The sequence below is a fragment of the Rhamphochromis sp. 'chilingali' genome (assembly GCF_963969265.1).
Source record: "Rhamphochromis sp. 'chilingali' genome assembly, chromosome: 4".
Lineage (NCBI taxonomy): Eukaryota > Metazoa > Chordata > Actinopteri > Cichliformes > Cichlidae > Rhamphochromis > Rhamphochromis sp. 'chilingali'.
In genome coordinates this window covers 41559607-41580243 of record NC_137948.1, presented here as the reverse complement: position 1 = coordinate 41580243, position 20637 = coordinate 41559607, and the positions used below count along the sequence as shown (strand labels likewise).

At 40.0% G+C, this 20637-nt stretch overlaps 2 protein-coding genes across 2 annotated transcripts; one reads left to right on the top strand and one right to left on the bottom strand.

Moving 5' to 3' along the window:
* Positions 1 to 419: 419 nt before the first annotated feature.
* Positions 420 to 4901, top strand: smim28 (small integral membrane protein 28). Its single transcript, XM_080880371.1, has 2 exons — positions 420 to 548; positions 1907 to 4901. The coding sequence occupies exons 1-2, from the start codon at positions 450 to 452 to the stop codon at positions 2318 to 2320; spliced, it is 513 nt and encodes a 170-aa protein (XP_080736497.1). The 5' UTR covers positions 420 to 449; the 3' UTR covers positions 2321 to 4901.
* A 145-nt stretch (positions 4902 to 5046) lies between these two features.
* On the bottom strand, positions 5047 to 7016 carry LOC308395488 (lysozyme C, milk isozyme-like). The gene is made up of 5 exons (XM_080880370.1): positions 6776 to 7016; positions 5820 to 6020; positions 5572 to 5635; positions 5316 to 5360; positions 5047 to 5187 (listed from the first exon to the last, which is right to left on the bottom strand). The coding sequence occupies exons 1-5, from the start codon at positions 6996 to 6998 to the stop codon at positions 5118 to 5120; spliced, it is 603 nt and encodes a 200-aa protein (XP_080736496.1). The 5' UTR covers positions 6999 to 7016; the 3' UTR covers positions 5047 to 5117.
* Between the last annotated feature and the right edge of the window lie 13621 nt (positions 7017 to 20637).

Here is a 20637-nt window from a genome sequence, read left to right as displayed (position 1 = left end):
ATGAATGTTTTATCATTTTGTAGCAATAAATAGTAATACACAAATAGTTTGTAACAGGTGTGTAACTTCACTCTCAGATTGATTTATTTCTCGATTATGTCCATGTGTCTGAGGTTTGATGTAAAGTGAAGCCCCGCCTTTTTATGTAACCAAGCTTTTCACACACGCTCATACTTAATATTCTTATAAGGCCGGCTGGAGTATAAAGCCTGCATGTGCGAGCATGTGAGCAGCTGCTTAGCATGTGGCCCCTCCCACCAACCGTTTGACCCCAGTTTTACTCATTTCACCGGACTCCAAGCACCCTCCTCCCCCCCAATCAGCAGCCATCTCCGCCCTGCTCTCAGCTTTGTTTACTCCCGAAACATCCGGACCAACAGCTCGAGCCAGTCTTTGCTCTGTAAACATATATTTCACCATCCAACATCAATCACACACACCTCAGCATCATGCGGGGGCTACTGGATAGCAGCTGGATGAGGTTTGGACCAGCAGGCAGAGAGTCGTATGACTGGGTGACAGGATCTCCTTCAACATCAGAGCAGCAGGTGTGTAGAGTTCAGCTGTGTAAATCTGACAAATTAATCCTTTATATTAAAGCTCCCCCAACAACAACTACTACCGTACTAATAATAATAATAATGAATGAAAGAAACATTTCTCACCTAGCTTATTTTTGTGTATCCTTGTTTTTAAATTAAATGTTATAATTTTAAGATATGAGTTATTCCAGCACTGATGCTGCAGAGCCAACATCTGTTGGAATAACACCATAACACCTTAAGATGAGTTACTGGCTCCTCTGCTGCTTTGATGATAGCAGATGTTGGTTGTTAAGGAAACAGATTTTTACATTAAGCTCAAAGTTGCAGCTGTTATGTTTAATAAATACTTTTATGCTACAGTTAAATTAAAGGTTTTTTTATTTAAGTCAACTCATTTTTTTTCAGTTAATCTGATTTAATTTTCACCTGTTATATGTTCAATTCAATTCAATTGAATTCAATTTTATTTTATATAGCGCCAACATGTAACTCTGTGAAATGCAGAGTTGCCTCACTTTCCTGTTGCCTATCCAGGCAGCATTAACTAATTGCTAGAAAAAGTGAGGCAACAGGAATTAGGGACACTATGAGTGGACGTAAGAAGAACATGTTTCTTCACACGTTGTTCCCTCAAAGCTGGAGGGCTGTAGAATCACCCTTTGTTTCTGGATCAAACCGTCTCAGGGTTATGAGTGATCAGCACTGCAGATGTGCAGGTGGGACAGCTTAATCTAAAATGAAATCAATGTTATCTCACTGCAGAAACAGCTGCTGCTTATTATAAATTGCCCACAGGTGTGAATCTTAGTACGAAAGTCTGTCTGTCTCTATGTGTTAGCCCTGTGACAGACTGGCTAACTGTCCAGGGTGTACCCCGCCTCTTGCCCTGGAAAAGCTCCAGCCCCCCGGCGACCCTGAAAAGGATAAGTGGAAGAGAATGGCTGGCTGGATGGATTATTACAGCAGTTGTAGTAGTAGCAGTATTCTACTACGAGACAGCCAGGTTCCTTTTGTTTGTACAAATTTGTTCATAAAATACAAACTGTAATAATTCAACAATTTGTAAATGAAACATTCTGACACATAATTTATGCACTGTTAGTGAATGAGGGCTGTTTTTTGGTTAAATGGTACATTTTTTCAGTTTAAACATTTGATTTGTTTTTAATGTTTTATTGTGAATAAAATCTTTTGGGGTTTTTTGGGAGGGGGGGGGGGGTATAAGGTTATATGCTTACCTGTACATCATTAGCAATCTGCATTAATTTGCACATCTCTTACATGAATGTGCTTATAGATGACTATGGAAGTTCTGACAGTGCTGACAAATATATCATGAATTCTTCTTTGCTGATCTCTAGGACAACAGTTTTTATGGACTCGAATTAGGATTTCCAGAAAGTGTGGAGCTGGTGGTTTACATTATCCTTCCAATTGTCTCCGTCCTCCTGCTGGCTGTCCTGGTTGGTCTGATATACTGCTGTTATTCACACAGTAAACTAAGCTTGGCTAACATCATCACTCTTGACCTTGAGGATGCAGAGAGCAGCGTTGAGTTTCTGTCCTCTCTGACCAAGAACGCCGAGCGCCACGCCAGCACCAGCTCTGATGGATCCGATGGAGTCTTTGTTATGGTCTACCTGCCTCCACCGTACGAGGAAACGCTCACCAAGATCACCAGAGCTGCCAGCCTATCCAGTTCCAAAGATGTAGAGTCCATAAAAATAGAAAATATAGAAGCAAAAATGTGTCCAGAGCTCAAATCCACTGGGTGACAATTGTCCTAAACCAGACCCAGCCAACTTAACTATCATCCAACTCTCCAGCGCAATAGAAAACTTTAGCTTCTCTTGGTTCCTGTTTTGATCTTAGTACACATCAAGTCTTGTGTGTTTTTTTTCCTCAACACTACATGTAATATCTTTTCTAGCAGCAGAGGGCAGTAGCAATCTCTGATAAAGCAAACACACCACATGCCAGTGTAAACAGATACTGGAAAGGACCATCTAGCTGTTCAAGAGCCAAACTGGACTTAAAGGGAACAAATGATATGAATTGCATGCTGGTCTTTATTTACTGTCTTTATTAAAGTTGATTCTGTTCATCTGGACGTAGCGTTTTCAGTGGGAGAAATATTTCATTATTTATCCAGGCTTCTTCAGTCTCAGCTGACTGCAGGTTTACACAACCTTATAAACAATACATTTGCACAACGACTGAAACTAGCACCACTGAATGAACAGTGGGCTGGGAGGTCAGTTTAACCCCAGTTTAACAGTTAGAAAACCTGAAACTTATGGATTTCTAACTGTTTTGGGGTCAGGACGAAAGAGTTAAAAGCCAGAGAGATGCAGTGTTTAGAGAAAACGCGTCTCAATTGTGATTGTGTGATTCTCCTGACACACAAGGGATCACTAAGGGTTAGTGTTGTAGCGTCCTGATGACACCCAGTTTGTGCTCCAGTGGATGATGAGAGTCAGACATTAAATACTGATCCGTGTCCGTAGGTTTAAGGCACACATCAGCTTTTAAATGTCCACATTACTGTTGTAAATCTCACGGTCTATGAAGGCCAACCTGCCATTTTTCGCATCCTCCCTGGTGAACTTGCTGTGTTGACCCACCGTGTTAATGTGATCAGTGAATTGTGGTATGTCCTGAGATTTGATTTTCTCCAGGTGTCATCCACATACCTGATCCAAAGCTTGTTGGTGTTCCATGGTAGGATAACAAAGCCCCCTTTTCCACTTCTACCATTTGCAGGTTGGCCAAAATCGATGAAACTGGGGAACCCATGGCACAGCCATGTTTCTGCCTGTAGTACTGACCCTTATTTCTAAAATAGGTGTAATGAAGACAGTTCCAAGAGCAAAAAAATGTGGTAAGTGCAGAGAGTGGTCCTGTTGCTGAGGTTGGGGTCACCCTGTAATCTCTTACAAACTACCTCCACTGCTTCAGTAACTGGAACACAAGTGAAGAGAGATGTAACGTCGTACCAGACCATTGCTTCATCTGCCTCTATAGTCAAAATCCGAGGTGTTCTGGATGTGGTGTTTATAAGATTGGGGAAACCTGGAGCCTGAAGAAGTCACTTGAATGAGTGATGAAATGTTTCGCCCACTGAAAACGCTACTTCCAGATAAACAGAATCAACTTTCTGGGATTTCCTTATACCTGAACGATCGAGCATGCATCAAGACATTTACTGCATGTGTGAATACACTTGTTTGTGTTCTCAACTTGTTTCGGATTTTCTTTCCCCTCTGTGACATGTGACCGTGACATGTGTGTGACTTGTCCCCAAGGACAGAGTGGAACAGAGAGAAAGACAAATGTAGAAGTGCAGGATGAAGAATCTAAAGAAACTGCATCAAAGACTGACCTCTAGTGGTAACAAGCCAGAATGACAACATCAACAAATTTGCTTACTCTAATATGGTTTTAATACACTGTATGATGTACACGATCACATGTTATGGTCATAATCTTTAGTAGAAATCTGATTTATGTTCCCAACACTGCACATGAAACCATGATAGCGGTATTATTTGTAACTATGCCAGGCTGAAAGAAGCACAGAATTGTTTTTAGCATTTGTTATTGCGTCATATATCATGTTTGAACAAAAAGATGTCTTCATTATTGAGGATCAAAAATAATTAAACTACAGCCCTTGAAGGGCTATCACCTGCCAACAAAAAGGTCCTGCATTTGAATCAAGGTGGGATCAACCTTTCTGTGTGGAGTTTGCATATTATCCAGTACTTCAGCAGCCTAACACAGTCCAAAGACATGCATAGGGGTAAGTTAACTGGCGCTTCTAAAGCAACTGGGGTGAATAAAAACATGAAATGGTGGATTTTTGACACTAAAGGACACCTTGTTCGTCTCTGTGAGGCCAACAGCCTCCGACTGTATTTGACACCTTGCAGTAAGAACAAGTTGGATAGCTCTGCACCGTCCTGCTAGAACTGTTGGGGCTCTTGACAAAGCTGAAAGTGAATCTTACTTGTCGAGTACATCCTACATCTATATTGTGTCTCCTGATGCTAAAGTTTAGTAATCAACCTCACACTGGTGATGAGTGCTCCCACTCTGCCTGCTCTGTCCTCTTTCTGGTTTTGTGTAGAGACAGGCAGGGTGTGCGAGGCAGTTCCTAAAGGAAGTACACCTACTGGCTGACTGTTTTAAAAATGGCTTGATGCTAACAGCATCTTTCTTCCTTTTAACACCTTCACCACATTCATGAACTCATCACATATATTTTGATGGTAATTGAATTTGATTGTTTTGTTGTTGCTATTCAAAACTCCATTATCTGTGTGGTCTCACTGTTTTGTTTGTGCTTTGAGCTGCTCCATGGCAGTACCTGTGCCATAGGACATTATTATCTCTACTTATCTAAGTCACTGGTTAACATTTCTGTATTCTCCTCTTCACACTGCTCATCTTAATCCACATTTCCTAGATTCAATTCAGTTCTTCCAGACAACTCTAAATCTTTACTTTACATGCTTTAGTTTTATTTTATTTTCACAAATCACTTTATTCCTGTTAACATAAGATTCATTACTAATGGCATTCAGCAAAGTACTCAGCTGCTTGCTTATCTTTGCACTTATCCTGCAAGATGAGCTTAATCCTGCAAGAGAACAGATTTGCATTAGTTTATGTATTCAAATATTGCAATTTATTAGGAATAGCATATGCACTGAGCAACGTGTTCATCTTAAAGGTCATGTTTTCAAAACAGATAAAGACATAACTCACTCTTTCTTTAGCTCCTTCCAATGGGCTGCCCCAAAACCTTTTTCACTGTGGAAATCATGAAAATAGGCACTGAAGTGAATTTCACTGAGTACTCACGGTTCCTTCTGTTAATAATTGGTGTAGTTGTAAACAAAACATTCAACTTTCTAATCTGATCACAACAAAATCTCTCAGTTGTCATCGTGGATCTTTGCTGGTTCGTTGCATCCTGTGACATCATACCGACAAATTACATAGAAAAGACAGAAAGACCTACACCAGATCGACGAAGAGCTTCATCAGACAGCGGACATCGTCTTGTATGTCATCATCAATCAAGTCTAGAAGGAGAAAAAGAAACAAACATTTTTCTAGTTCAGATGTAGATTCTGTTTATTTACATTGTCTAGGCTTGACGCTACAATTACATCTGATATTCTATCCATCAAATTTCAAGAAAATAACAAGTGAAAGATATTAAAAATCTACAAACGTACTTATTTGCCTGTAATGAATGATACTCACCCATGCAGTTTATCGCACAAATATTTGGTGATGAATTTGTGCCGTTACCACAGACCAGCTGATCCCAGAGCTGGAAAATGCCATAGAGTGTGTCGTCCGAGTCCCCAGAAGAATTGTTCTTCTGCCAAATGCCATCGTCTCTCAGCCCGTTACTGACCAAACTGGTGTTAAATTCTGATACGTTTTCCACAAAACAGACGACTGGAGAAGAAAAGAGAAGCAAACTGACAAATGTTTTTCAAACGACTGGGCATATATCTGTTTAATTTCCTCTGGATATTTATGGCTCCTAGAAGTTGCTAATAATTCCATGACTTAGTTTTTCCTAGCACCACCAACATTTCAAAACATGTCTTTTAACATATCTTAAACAAACCCGAACCAGTTTCACCTAACATTTTTACCACTAATCTGGTTGATCTGGAGGAAGAATATTTATCTGTGTTTGGGATCATTATCCTGTTGCAATATGAATCCTTCTCAAAGATGACAAAGCAGCTGCCATCTGGCATGTTTCTTTGCTATCACAGTGGTGCTTAATAAGTTGCTGAGAGTTTGCTTTGTCATTTCACGTGAATCGTCGGATCTTAGTTGTTCACATTAAAATGGGATTTCAGAGAGGAAACAGAGTCGAGCCCACAGTTAAAGTACCTTAATAATGAAACTAAAGCATAAGAGCAAGATAGAAGAGTGAGTTGGGCTAGCTTGCCATTTAAAGTGAACACCAAATTACTGTTTATATTAAAGATATACAAGAAAAAAGATGTCAGGCATGACTCTTGTCATACTCCCAGTTTGTTTACAAGTCTAATGTTTTGATTTCATCAGCTTTCAAAGACTCTATACGAGACTTAAAACAAATATCAATATAAAATCGAAGTCCTAAAATACAATAAATCCATTAAATTAAATCTATTTCATTTCTAAGCAGACTTCAGTGCATCGTTGCCACTTACTCTTGGTCACGAACTTCTCACTGTCCAGTCCTGAATCTTTTGCTTTCTGTGGAAGGCTGCTGGTTGCCCAGATCAGTTGGTCTCTCAGTTCACATTTTGGCACAATTCGTCCACCGGCCCAGCTGCAGCCCAGCACTACCAGGAGAAATATTCTGTGTACCCTCATCTTGAGTTCATCTGTCGTCTCTGACTCAAAGAGCATACGTGACTTAGAATATATCATCTGCAGAGCCGCTGGCAATAGGCCATCTCTTGTTCACTTTAGATAAATGCCATTCCCTGAATGGAGCACAATAGTTATCCCCACCAGCAGCCAATATCACATGGCTTCTGAGCTCAAAAGAGGGTGTGGGAAGAAAATGATATGTCTACCTGAAACTCTCTTTTCTTGTTTATAGGGCATGCCTTCATGTAGCTGAAAAGACCTGGCTGAGAGTGTAAAGGACAGACGAGGTGAAGCTGAATTATCACATTATCAGGATTCATAATTTCAGAGGATCAGGTGTTTGAGCACACAGTGTTACTACAGTAACCACAGAATGTATTAAATATAAGGCCACCTGATTCCTGAGTGCAGCTGTCATTTTATATCCAACAAAAAGAAGAACAATAACAAGTCCAGCAAAACAGCAACATAAGAAGAGCAAATCATCTTCACTCAGGAAGGAGACTAAAAAGAAGAAACCAGAAGTACAACACATTATACAAGCAGTGCTCATCTTCATTTGACTTGCAACATTACCTCATATTCCACAGTCCAAAAGTCAAAATGCTGGGTCAAAGTCTCAGGACCGTGACATAGATTGCATATTTATTCAGGTACCTGACCTGTGTGTATTTTGCTGTGCAGAACTTACCTCCAGTAAACAGACCAAATAACACGAACAATATCATCAGTTGTTTTAAAGTCAGTGAAACTTTAAAGGAAACAAAAATGAATGCACTTTATGTGTCAACATCCAAAATCGAATTTACAAAAGCTTGCCAGGTTTTCACGACTTTAACTGCAGTACGTTTTAATGCTTGATGATGATTATTATGATAAACAAAATAAGCTTATTTGAAATATTTGTCAAGAAACCTTAAAGCAGATTGTCGTGAACACAGTCACAGTTTGCTGTTCAATAATTTCTTCCCAGGCATCATTGTAAGCCTACAAGGAAGTCATTGGTTAAAAATAATAGCGAGAAAACAAGTGAGGGAAAAAACTGTCAACTGTGAAAACTGTAAAATTTACTGCAAGCATCACGGTTATGTCTCCACAAAACGCACGAAACAGCAACAATGATCTGACAGATAAATTCAAGCTACACAAAGTCAACCTAAAAAATAGCCTAGTCAATGTACGATGTTAGAAAGGGCTTAAAAGTCTTTGAAAGTTTTCTCACCTTTACTCTGCACACAAAGTGAAGTTAATTTATTGTTTATATAGGTTGACAGTGGCTTATTCTACAATCATAAGTGCATGAAATATAAAAGCTTCCTGTTGAGCTGCGGGGAGTGCTTATAAATTAATTAGGGCCTAGAAATTTGACTGCTATCGGTGAGGGCGTTCCCGAAGCGGGTAAAATTGACCAGCAGGGTGGGCAAACCTGGGCCTTAGAGGCTTTTAAATTAGCTTTTAAATAAGGAAGCTCAGGGAAGTGTGCAAAGTGCTGATGAAAGTATTGTGTGAATGACACTACAAAACTGAGCTAAAGAATGGTGATCTGTGTGAAAAAAACTGTGTTGAATGTTGATGTGCTGAATAAAAGCAGCCATACTAAATATTGACTTTCACGTTGGTTGGAATTGTACAAGCCCCAGTTTTGCCTTATATGCTGTATATGGTGTTTATTGTTTGGGTTGTTTTCCATTGTAGTTTGATGTAAAAGCAGACTGGCCTGTCCTGACTAGGACAGAAAGAGCGACCTCCTCTGGACAGGAGGCACTTCTGCAGATATCAGACTTGCCACATTTATATAATATGTACTGTATATACATATGTTGGTTTGGTTCAGAAGCGTGGAAAACAGGAAAAGGACCCCCATGTGGGATTCAGGAGACGGAATGTAAAATCAGTGGGTAGATTTATTAAGAAACTCTCAAAGCAAACACAAAACAAGGACGTCAGATGAGCTGGCGCTAAATAATCAAAACTAGGAATCACAAGAGGCATAGATATGAACATGGACACTACACAGATGGATGAGTGAAGAGCGAGCTAATATATACTAGGTAACGTGAAACACCGGGGAACTCAGCTAAAAAATCAGGAATAATGTTAATGGAGACATAAAACTCAATATGAAGCACACGAGATTATCTAAATAAAACTGAAACTAACACACACACTGAGAACCAGACTAAGACATGCGAACCCGAGAACCTGAGAGACAGAAGAGAAACAGGCAAGACAGGATAGAAAGAACAGAATGGAATTACAAAAGGAGACAACTCAAACTACAGAACCAAGAAGATGAACTTGAGTATAAACAGAAACTACAAACAGAGGATATAATAAATGCAAAGAAAGCCATCAAAATCTGCTCCTGAGAAATGTAACTGAGTGACGGAAGATAAATGAAAATGTTACCAAATCGTAAAACCATCAACAAACAGCCTCAAAAGTTCCTAAATAAATGTATTTTCAGTTGCAGCATATTGAGAGGTAAAACATATAATACTTCTTGTATTTGTATGGCTTTTTTACAAGCGATTCACGTAACTTCCTGCAGTGTTTTCTTATGATAGAATCCATTTCTAAAGCATGAATGCAGAAGTGCACATGTTTCTCTCGTGGACGGATCATGTGGGGCTTTTGTTGCACTAAAGAAGATATTGTCCTTATGTAAGTAGTTAATGCCAGAAATGATAAGGATCATGCCAGACAGTACATGTATGAACATATCACATACCTGGATTGCTAAAAACAAAACAGGTTTTTGAGCCAATGACCTGATGAGAATACAGACGTGTTATCATAGTGCTTCCGTTTTTGATTCACATCAGAAAGAATGTGCAGCTCAGAGAAGGACTTCATGCACTGCACCACTCTCAGCACTGGAGCCCCCCCAGGGGTGTGTTCTGAGCCCCCTGCTGTACTCTTTGTACACATATGACTGTGTGGCCACTACCAGCTCCACCACCATCATCAAGTTTGCTGACGACACCGTCGTGGTGGGCCTGATCTCTGATAACAACGAGACGGCCTACCTGAAGGAGATTAGGAATCTGGAGAACTGGTGCCAGAGGAACAACCTCCTTCTAAACGTCAGTAAGACAAAGGAGCTGATAGTGGACTTCAGCACTAAGCAGGAGAGGAACTACCAGACCCCCGTCATCAACGAGTGCCCAGTGGAGAGAGTGGACAGCTTCAAATACCTCGGAGTTCACACCACGCAGGACCTGTCATGGTCCTGTCACATCAACACCGTGGTGAAAAAGGCCCGACAGCGTCTCTACCACCTCAGACGCTTGAGAGACTTCCAACTGCCCTCCAAGGTGCTCAGGAACTTTTACTCGTGCACCATAGAGAGCATCCTGGCGGGAAACATCTTAACCTGGTTCGGGAACAGCACCATGCAGGACAGACGAGCTCTACAGAGGGTTGTGCGGTCAGCTGAGCGCACCATCCGCTCCGAGCTCCCTGACCTGCACTCAATCTACAGCAGGCGGTGCTGGACCAAGGCCAGGAAGATCGTGAAGGACCTCAGCCATCCCAACAACAGACTGTTCTCTCTGTTGAGGTCAGGAAAGCGATTCCGCTCCCTGAAGACCAACACAGAGAGACTGAGGAGGAGCTTCTTCCCGCAGGCGATACGGTCTCTCAATCACACCACCACACAGTACTGACCCACACATATGGTTCTTACATACACACTGGACTTTCTGGACTTTGTTTTTGCACAACACTGGTCACTATATTCTTCATTTCCAGTTAATACTTGTACAGCTGCTGTTATTGTGTATATATTTATTTATATTTAGATTTCTTCATACATTCTTATATAGTTCTATATTGTGTATTGTGTATTTTGTTGTACAGTTATTTTATTTTCAACTTTAATTTATATATTTTATCTTATTCTTCCCAGTTAAATTTACCCTTCATTCTAATTTGTGTTGTACAGTTATTTCATTTTTAACCTTAATTTATATTTTATTCCTTCCTAGTTAAATTTACCCTTTTTAATTTTTCATATTTATTTCCTATCTTATTCATAGCCTTTTCCTTTTTTGTTCTCTTTAGGTCACGAGCAGTTGTCCAAGCATTTCACTACATATCGTACTGTGTATGACTGTGTACGTGACAAATAAAATTTGAATTTGAATTTGAATTTGAAAAAAATTTGCGTTGGTTTAGTATTTGAAATAAAAATGTACTTTAGTTGAACAAATACAAAGTGTTTCTGCTATTACTGGATAAAAATCTGCTTGAATGTTCCCCAGTTTTTAACTATTTTTAATTTGATTTTAAGTTAGAGGGAGGGTCAGCAGACAGCTGGCATGTGAAGATAATCAGTTACCCCGGTAACCCCAGCTGAAGTTAATTGTCTTTCATGAACAGAAAGCCTGGATTTTCCCTCATCTCAGGGTTAAGTTGACAAATTCAGAGTTGTTAGCTAAACCTGCTTTCTGGAATAGGGCTCTGGTTTGCTCTTGTGTTTTGTGGTTTCACTCTCTCCGTGGTCTGGCTTGGGTTGGGCATGCATGGTTCTGCTTCTGGATGGAGGCGTGGTCTCCCGCTCTTCGGTCATCCGCTTCATCACCTGGATTCTTCTTCTGCAATGTAAAGTAAGCTGTTCCACTCACCTCCCAATCCAGTATCACGGAGTAACATTGACAGCATTTCTGACAGACTTACCTGGACTAATTTACCTCTCCGCTCACGCAGTGAAATGCTGTCCAGTTACCTGCTTTGGCTCCATGCTGTGATCCTCTCTGTGCAAGCTATTCTTTCATGAAAAACAAAACCTGTAGCCCTCTTCAATTACCACCAATTACAAAAATGCAGTAAAAGCAATAAGTCTATTGGAATGATTTCAGTTTGTTTTAATGTTAAACATGGTAATGTACTGCAATCCACAGGAGAAAAGGATTAAAACAAAGACAGACATGTAAAGTTAAGATTGCATATTCATGAATATCACATTTACAATATGAATGAGCAGAAAATACAGTTAGATGTTATTTAAAAGTGGCACACTACAGCTGAAAATGATCCTGGCAGGCTGAACAAGGAAGGTGCTGCTCCCAGACTTCCGCATTGTGGCGAAGGACACTCAAAGCTCTCAGAGTGCAAATATCAAAGCTCGGCTGGTAGCTTTCCTGTTGATGGTTTGGAGACGCACGGAGGTGCTGAGACTGTTCACTGTGGTGTTCATAGCTGTTACATGGTGAAAAATAGCATGAACACAAGCATTAATACCTTAAAGTCACTGATAATAGCTTTGCTTGTCTCAAAGGCTGACTGCTCTGGTGGAAATGTCCAGACTCCACGGTCTTGGACTACAGCTGGCCAGTTGAGACGGTGGTCTCATTTTGAGCAGATTTTAGCGTGTCCTTTCAATTCTTTGCACCCTACGTGTGGGGTGTGTACCTGGAGGCAATGGCCCCTTTCTCCACCATGTTTGGTTCTGGTTGGGGTGACACATTAGCTCCAGTCTCACGGAAAGCAAAAGAGCGACTATTGTCACCTGATGCTGTCCAAGAGGGTGGAATTGGAGTCTATTTTCAAGATGCAGGGGTTACTTGAGAAGTTGCATTATACAGAGAACTATCACAACAGTTACCTGACTAAGACTACATGCATGGAAGCATTAGAAAATACATGTAGCAGAAATTACTTATTTCTCAGTATAAAAGTTATATATTTCTGAAGTAGTTTAATCACTAACAGTGAAAACTGAACATGTTTCTTTTGCATTAATGAAATAAATCATCTGCAAAAGTAAATATCACATGTAAAATGTTGGCCTTTTAAAAACATATTTAGATACATAAACACTTTTAAACAGTATTAACAAAAATGCTATGTTCAAAAAGGCAGCTATATTTATTCCACTCTAAGCAAGATCATCTCCAAGTGGTTTATGTCAGACACACTGAACTCAAGAGCAGACTGTTTGATGTCTCTAAGAATCTAAAGATTTCAGGACCCTTCATGGGAGGCATGCCAGAAAAACATGTGCTTTCTAAAAAGAATATAAAAAGACAACAGACTGAAGCTGAATAAAGACAATGACCAGCTAGATAACTAAACCTAACCTTTCTGTATAAAAAGCTGTCTGAAGGGAATGCTGAAAAATAAGGGCTCATAATGCAAGAAACTTGACCATATAATGGCTCAAAAAGATTTCAGGGTTTCATCGAGGACTAATTCTATAGAAATACACAGAACTTTGAACTTTAAGATGTGGGGATTTGAAATAGTCTGCTAATTCAGGAATACTTTTGTCCCTCTTCCCGCTCCACCACAATCACCCACACATGCAGGGCCTTGGGGTAAAGGTGTGTCACCAGGGTGCAGGGGAGGCATCCCCCCCTCTGTCCCCTTCTGGCTGCCTCTGCCTCAATTTTATCCCAAAACATTCACATTACTCACACTCTCATTACACATACATATAGGATCTTGGGGGTGGGCACGCTACACGGAATCCAAAGTACCATCAGGGTGTACGTCTCACCCCTGGCGTCGTTGCCCACCCCTCAATTTTAAATACACGTAGACATTGAGGGCTAGCAGGAGGGACCATGCGCTTACCTGCTGCTCTCTGGCAGGTAGCTCCATGCCCTCCTGGGTTTTAAATGCACCTTAGAACACACATGCATCAACACTACACATGAGCGGGTGGAGGGAGGTTTGGAGTCTTCACACACCCCGTGTGTGCGGCCTGCTGGAGCGGGGGGGCTAGGAGGAGAAGTTGGCTGTCCGATTGGGGTCTGGAATGTGGGGCCTCCTTGCTGCTGCTGCGGAGTCGGGGCAGTCTGTTTCTCTTCACCCCAGGGAAAAGGGTAACACTACCTAGGTACCCCCTCCAGGGGCGGGGGTACCTAGACCCGGTTTGTAGAGTACGCTTGGGGAGTGTGATCGTGTGTACAGCGTCTCTTTATGTCTGTCTCCACGTTGGTTGAGTGTGGAGTAAGTGCATATGAGAGCATGAGGGTGGGAATGGATGTTTGTATCTGTGTGTTCCAATTTGACCTGTGTCTATATGTCAGGTTGGGTATCAGACGCCACCTCTCTGGGGACATCTCAGGCCCTCCAAGGTATGGAGGTCTATCTCCCCCCACCACCACTTCCCCTGCCAGTGGCAGACGCCCTCAGACATCGGTGCGTTGGTGGTTCTTTGTGTCTGGGGATGGGCGTCCAGGTACACACCGGCTCACTCCTTGGTGGCTGCTTGTCGGGGCCTGGAGCCTGGGGCTCGCTCGGGCCACTTCGGGGGTGGGGTGCCCCCGGCCTCTCGGCCTCTCGGCCTGGGGCTCGGTCACTCAGGCACGGCTGGCTGCCGGCGGAGCTCACGGGCGCGTCACTGCAACCCCCCCTGGCTTCTGCTCCGCGGCTGCTGAGTGAGCCCTCATCTGGGACTCTCCTCAGCTCTTTCTGGGACAGTGGCGCGGCTGCCCCTCTGTTGGTCTTCCTTGGTCTCTTGTGTTCTGGGGGCCTCTGGATGTCTGGAGTTTTGATCTCCTCCATACCTGCTTCATGCCCTGGAGGACGGGGCTGTGGCCCCCCCACACCCTCTAGCAGATCATTACATGAAGCAACCTTTAAAAAAAACAAGCGCGTCCATGCTCACAGGTGTACACACGGGTGATCACACCCACAAACTACACCCTTTTTGGCTCCTACCTCAAAGCACACTGTGTTCTGTTGATCTTATGTGCTGCACAATAATGTTTAATATTTAGTATTTACTGTCATATTCCCATATATCATTGTGATGTTGTTTATTGTATTGCTCTCGTTTTCTTCTGCTTGTTTTCTCTTTTTTTCTTTCTCAACAGGTGATCCAGGTGATCGATATTTGTATTTTTTGTCTGCTTATTTTGTTGTTTTTGTTTTTTCCCTTTATCCCCGTCCCTCTTCTCCGCTGTTTTTCTTTCCCTTTCTTTCTCCCCTTTCTTTTCCCCAGTCAAATCTGTCCCATATTTAGGAAGTGAAAATAAAATAAACAATAAAAGGTGAATCAAATAGACCATTCAGCAAGGCTGGGATGGTCAATTTGGTAAAGTAAATCCATTGGGCATCTTTCTTCGCCTTTAGACAATAATTCTGATGGCAAAAGAGCCAAAAAAAGGAAATACTTTTGTCAAAAAAAGAGTAAAATATTATCATTTTAATGAGCTATTGTCAGAAACAAATGAACATCTTCAAAATACCTCAAATATTTTTGTTTTGTTATGTTTTTCCTTTTCCTCCGATCTGAGGCCAACAGTGTAACTGATTTTTCAACCGAAGAATATTTGATCTTCTGATATTTGTGCTGAATCACTGTTCAATGTTTTCCCCATGTGTTTGTCAACTAGAACCTACCACTGGGATCGAATGTTTGCTTGTCCATTTGATATTTTTCCTATTTTTGTTGAAACTGAGAACATGTATGTTTTATATACAAGTGCTGTACAAAAAAGAATGATAAATAATGTAAGTATAACTATTTTGCAAATAATGACAGAAAAAAAAACACAGAAATGGTCTTTCATCTGTTTTTACATTTTAAGCTTTTATGCCTTCTTTTTTATCTTTTAGCTGTAACAAGGTAAATCACTGATGAAATACAGGAAAAACCCCTTGTAATCGCCACAGCAAAGATTCATATAAAACCAGCTTACCCACAGGCCTTGGAGTGGATAGTGTGTACTCTGCCCAGCTGTCCTGGATATAATCCATGCACATTCCTCCCCAAACGTGATCTTCTGTAGAGAAAAAGAAACAAAATTCTGTGTGAAAAACTTTTTGCTCTTACTCCTGACATTGCTACACTTCATTAATCATGATATCCAAAAATATAAAATAATAAAATTACATTTGATCACATAAAAGTTCATGAAATCAATAAGGTTACAGACTTTTCTAATACATTTTTGAAAGCTAACTATAGGGCCAGTAGTTATTTCTTTCTCCAGTGGGCTAGTAGAGTTTTGCTCCAGCAAGATAGAGAAATCAAATCCAAGCTATCTGCCGAGTACAGTGACTGCATTTGCTTCTACTTGGATTTCTGCATATATTTGGGATTTACTGTAAATGTAATACTTTTATGACAAGAATGATCTGATGTTAGCCAAATATATAGTTACTCCACTACTGCAGCAGGATAGATGTGAAAGGTTTTTTGAAGTCTTTCTCCTTTCAATTTTGAAACTTACATATATACACTTTTACACTGTTCAAAAAGAATTGCCTGACATTCTTTTGGGGGCCTTGTGCTCAATCCACGGCAGTGTGGAGACCAATTGGCATTTGACAATGAAGACAAAATCGGCAGATCCACCACTGGCATCCTGTGCTTTTCACAAATAAGCGCATGCTCACCCTACGCACTTTAAGACAGATGTAACAGGGTCTGGAGAAACTGTGGAAAACGTTGTGCTCCCTGTCACATGGTTCAGCATGACCGGTTTGGTGGTGGGAAGAAATCACCAGGACACCATCTGCCATCTTATTAGCTTGTCATACAAGCATGTCAGGGTCAGACAAACTACTGAGTGTTATTTATGTTGTTGCAATGAAATTTCTGCAAAATGATCCAGCCTGCCACATCAGAATTTCATTTTGAATTAAGGGGTTGTGTGTGAATTCAGCCCTTTGTAGGCTGATCATTTTAATTTCCATCAAACGATGCCATCCTGCCGTTCCTAACACAATGCGCAGTTCAGTATAGATATAAGCATGACTTTTTTTTAACAAGTTTTTTTATTTCTTTCTTTTATTTTGTAGCAGTATAATTTACATTTATTACTTATACCATAAGTAAATTTGAGGGCTATTTGTAACAAAGTATTTACACATTATGGCATTAATACTTTTACTTAAGCAAAAGGTCAGAGTGTTTTTTGAGAACTTTATCCAGATTTAGTTTGATAGAGTGACCACTCACTTTGGTTTTAACATAGCTGGTGAGACAAGCTCTTTGGAGTTGTGAGACTCTCTGAACTCATGCAGCCTCACAGCGACACCGGATCCTGCCATCACTGTCCAAGTTAATGTCTGCAACGGATCCCAGTGAAGGTCAACAATGAATCCACTATCACAGTTCAAGTTTGAGAGTTTCCTGAAGAAAACACAGGAGACACAATAATCTCTGCTGAATAATGCATTTCTATATCATCAGTCAGCCTTTAAATCTGTGAACATGCCTAATTAGAACCCTAAGAAATACAGTCATCTTTGAGCCTCTAAAGTAATATATGTGTGCAGTATTCTGGTGTCATGTGCTAATATATTTTGATGGGTAATGATTATTTTGACCACTTGAGGTTGCTAGTGAGAAGTTACTGTTTTAGTTATGTTCATAGTGTCGTATTTTTAGTATATATAAATATAGTATTTTACTAACTAATAATACTAATAATAATACTAATAACTATATTTTGTACAGCATATTTAATCCAAGTATAGTTGTAGGCAAAAGAAATGCAGTCAAAGCCTGCATATAAAAACAATCACATTAGTGAGTTTAAGCACAGAATAGGAAAAATATAATGAATTCATTTATTTAATAACTTTGGCTTTGAAATATGTTTCCTACATAAGAAAAGCCTTGTTAATTGAAAAAGCAGCGGAGGACGTGCAGCCTTACCTTAACATGAGAGAGTCATCACATCTATTCGTCCTATCAACCCGAGACCAGATACACTCGATTCTGCTCACTATTTCCTATCCTATGTTTCTCTTCTCTGACAGAGAAACCCAACACTAAGTGCTCTGGCAACAAAGAAAGCTGATACTAGCAACTTTAATCTCTCTCTGCCTCTCTCACTCCCTCACTTGCTCACACACAGACACATGCATACACCTGTAGTTCCAATTTGACCTGCTAGTAATTTGCACAGAGAAATATGTGGGACATCTTATCTTGCATACACACATTCATTCATCCAGAACTTCAAATTCCTGTAAAACAATGTTTCTATCTTCAGTTCAGAGGTTCGATTTTTTTTTTTACATTATGGCGACTGGGTTGGTTATCATAAAGAATATCAGATTCTGCTGTAGACACAGGCTGGGACCTCCCACAGTCCACTAAGCACTTCTACTCCAGTTGATTATTTGCTATAATGGCAGAACTTTTGTCTTCTGTTTGGTCCTTAGTCTCACTTTTTCTTTCATTCTTTCTTTTTTTTTCGGTTTGTTTTCTTTCTACTCAAATCAGTCATGGCAGAGCATCTGTTGGTTCCATGAAAATATCTTCTGGTCCTTCTTCTTATCTACAGTTTGACAACAGGCTATCACACTGTTTACCCTATAAAGCCTTTGAAAGGATGTTGCTGTAAGCTGGTGCTACATTAAAAGAACTGAGCTGAACTGACCTCAGTTTAATTAATATTAACATCTCCAAAACAGGAATAATACCTGGAGCGTACAAATACAGAAGTTGACACTTGTTCAGACGAAGAGAGTTCAACATACCTAGGGTATCTTTGTGTTATCTGGTTTCACTTATTCTAACTTACCCAAGTAATTGGTTGACATCATCTAACCAGTCACAGAGGCGTGTTTCACAGATCATATGACTTGTTTTCCACAAAAAATGATCCCAATGAGTGGCGCCTGCTGCAGAAATATTATCAAATGGTGATATAAATCTCTACAGATCACAAAAATGTACCAGTAAAATACAATATTGTTGTTAAAATGATGCTGATAAATGTTGCAGAAAATGTTTTAGTTATTCTGGCGATTTAGTGCACACAATAAATATTTTAATTCCAATTAATAGTTTTATCACCAAGTGCGTTCTCACTGCAGATTATTATTTGTAATGTGATGGCTGCAGTTCAGACTGAATCCATTTAAACATTAAAGCTTACTATCACACAGCCTAATAAAGGAGATGCTTCAACTTGTCGCAGATCAAAAGTAAATCCTTTTTATTGGTCGAACAGGTATCCTTGCTGTGTATTCTGTGTTTGGAGGTCCTTCCAGGAATGTTGATGCTATTTTCTGAAGATTTATTTGGTCAGTAGGTGATAATTTCATACCTGCTGATCTTTAATCTGGATCTTAACCTGCTCTGTAGCAGGTTTCAAAAATATTTAAAATATGCTCACAAATATGCTAATACAATAACAATAACAATCTTCATCATAATCACAATCATAATAATGGCATCAAGTGCTGAGATCTAACAATAAAAAACAAAAAAAATCAACGTGTACAATGAATTTACATCTATTAATAAATCTCATTTTTGAACAATATCCTTAAACTACCTCATGGACGTTGTAGACCAGAGACTGAGACTGAATTGTTCTTTCAGACACCAATTGATTAATGCAAAGCACCAGCACCAGCAACAGGAGCATCACTCCCACAGCCAGACTGGGACCGGATCCTTAAACAAAGCAGCCATTGAGTGGAAGGCTGGGGAGGAAAAGAGGGGGGGTTGCTATACATTTTCTTAAAACACAACAAAACAAAACAAACAAACAAACAACAAAACATTACCGAAAATACATATTTTGTGTTGGGCAAAACATACACTTAAATATACACACAAAGAAGACACTTATATCTGCTGTGAATCATAGGAAATGAATTATAACTGAACTGAATCTGGACAGATACAAACGCTTCACACACACACACACACACACACACACACACACACACACACACACACACACACACACACACACACACAGCGAGAGAGAGAGGGAGAGAGAGAGGGGAGAGAGAGAACAAAAGCCAGGGATCAACAAAAGCCTAGGATGCCATGAGGAGACAGATGCTGCATTCACGTGTTCCTCGTAAAGTCTCTTTTACCACATACACATGTAGCCAACAAACAAACGTGGAAAGTCGAGTGTCTCTTTCAAGTGCAAAAACAAAAATTGAAACACCTGGGTTTTCACAAGATAAAAATAAAGGGTAAAGATGACATAAAGCAGAAAAAGTTAGAGTACTGAGAAGAATACACTACGAGTAATAGCTCAGTGGAAATCCACAAACGTTTTTGTAACCACAACGTAATCCCCATCATTCGAATAGGATTCAAATCATTTTAGCGCCTTTAGAGTTTATCCACGGTTTCATAACAAGGGTCCAGCAAAGAGATTCAATCACACCAAGAATGGCCCCTTTTTAGCCAATAGATGCCACTTACAACTTTAAGAAAACGTTTCATTTTCCGTTTTCTTATGAGTTTAATTCTATAATTGGTTACTAAATGGATAGTGAGACTCCATTTGTTGATAAATACTTTAAAATGTAAGTTTAGGACTTGAGTAAAAGCTTGTTTCTACCTGCATTTTAATATATATAAACTATAAGGCAGGTGGAATGTGGAAAAATATTGCATAAAAGCAGCATTTTGAGCTTTTAAATGAATCTGAACACATATACTTATAAAGTACAGGAAGAAATTATTTGATGTCAAATAAATAATTACCTTTGAACCTCACATGTAATTTTTCTGCAGCTATTTGAATTAAGTAAATAAGCCAAGCTCCTGAAATATAATCTATGTTTTAAATTGCGTTTTGGTCCCCCACTTAAACAACATGTCATAAGCAGTATTGTCTGATTCAAGTTAAGTAATGTGGCTGCGACTAAATGGCGAGGATAAAGTACCCCAAATTATTTGATTAGCTGCGACTTTTTTGTCACCGTTTTTAGAAAGATCACATTTCCGACAGCCCTTGAAGCCAGCAGG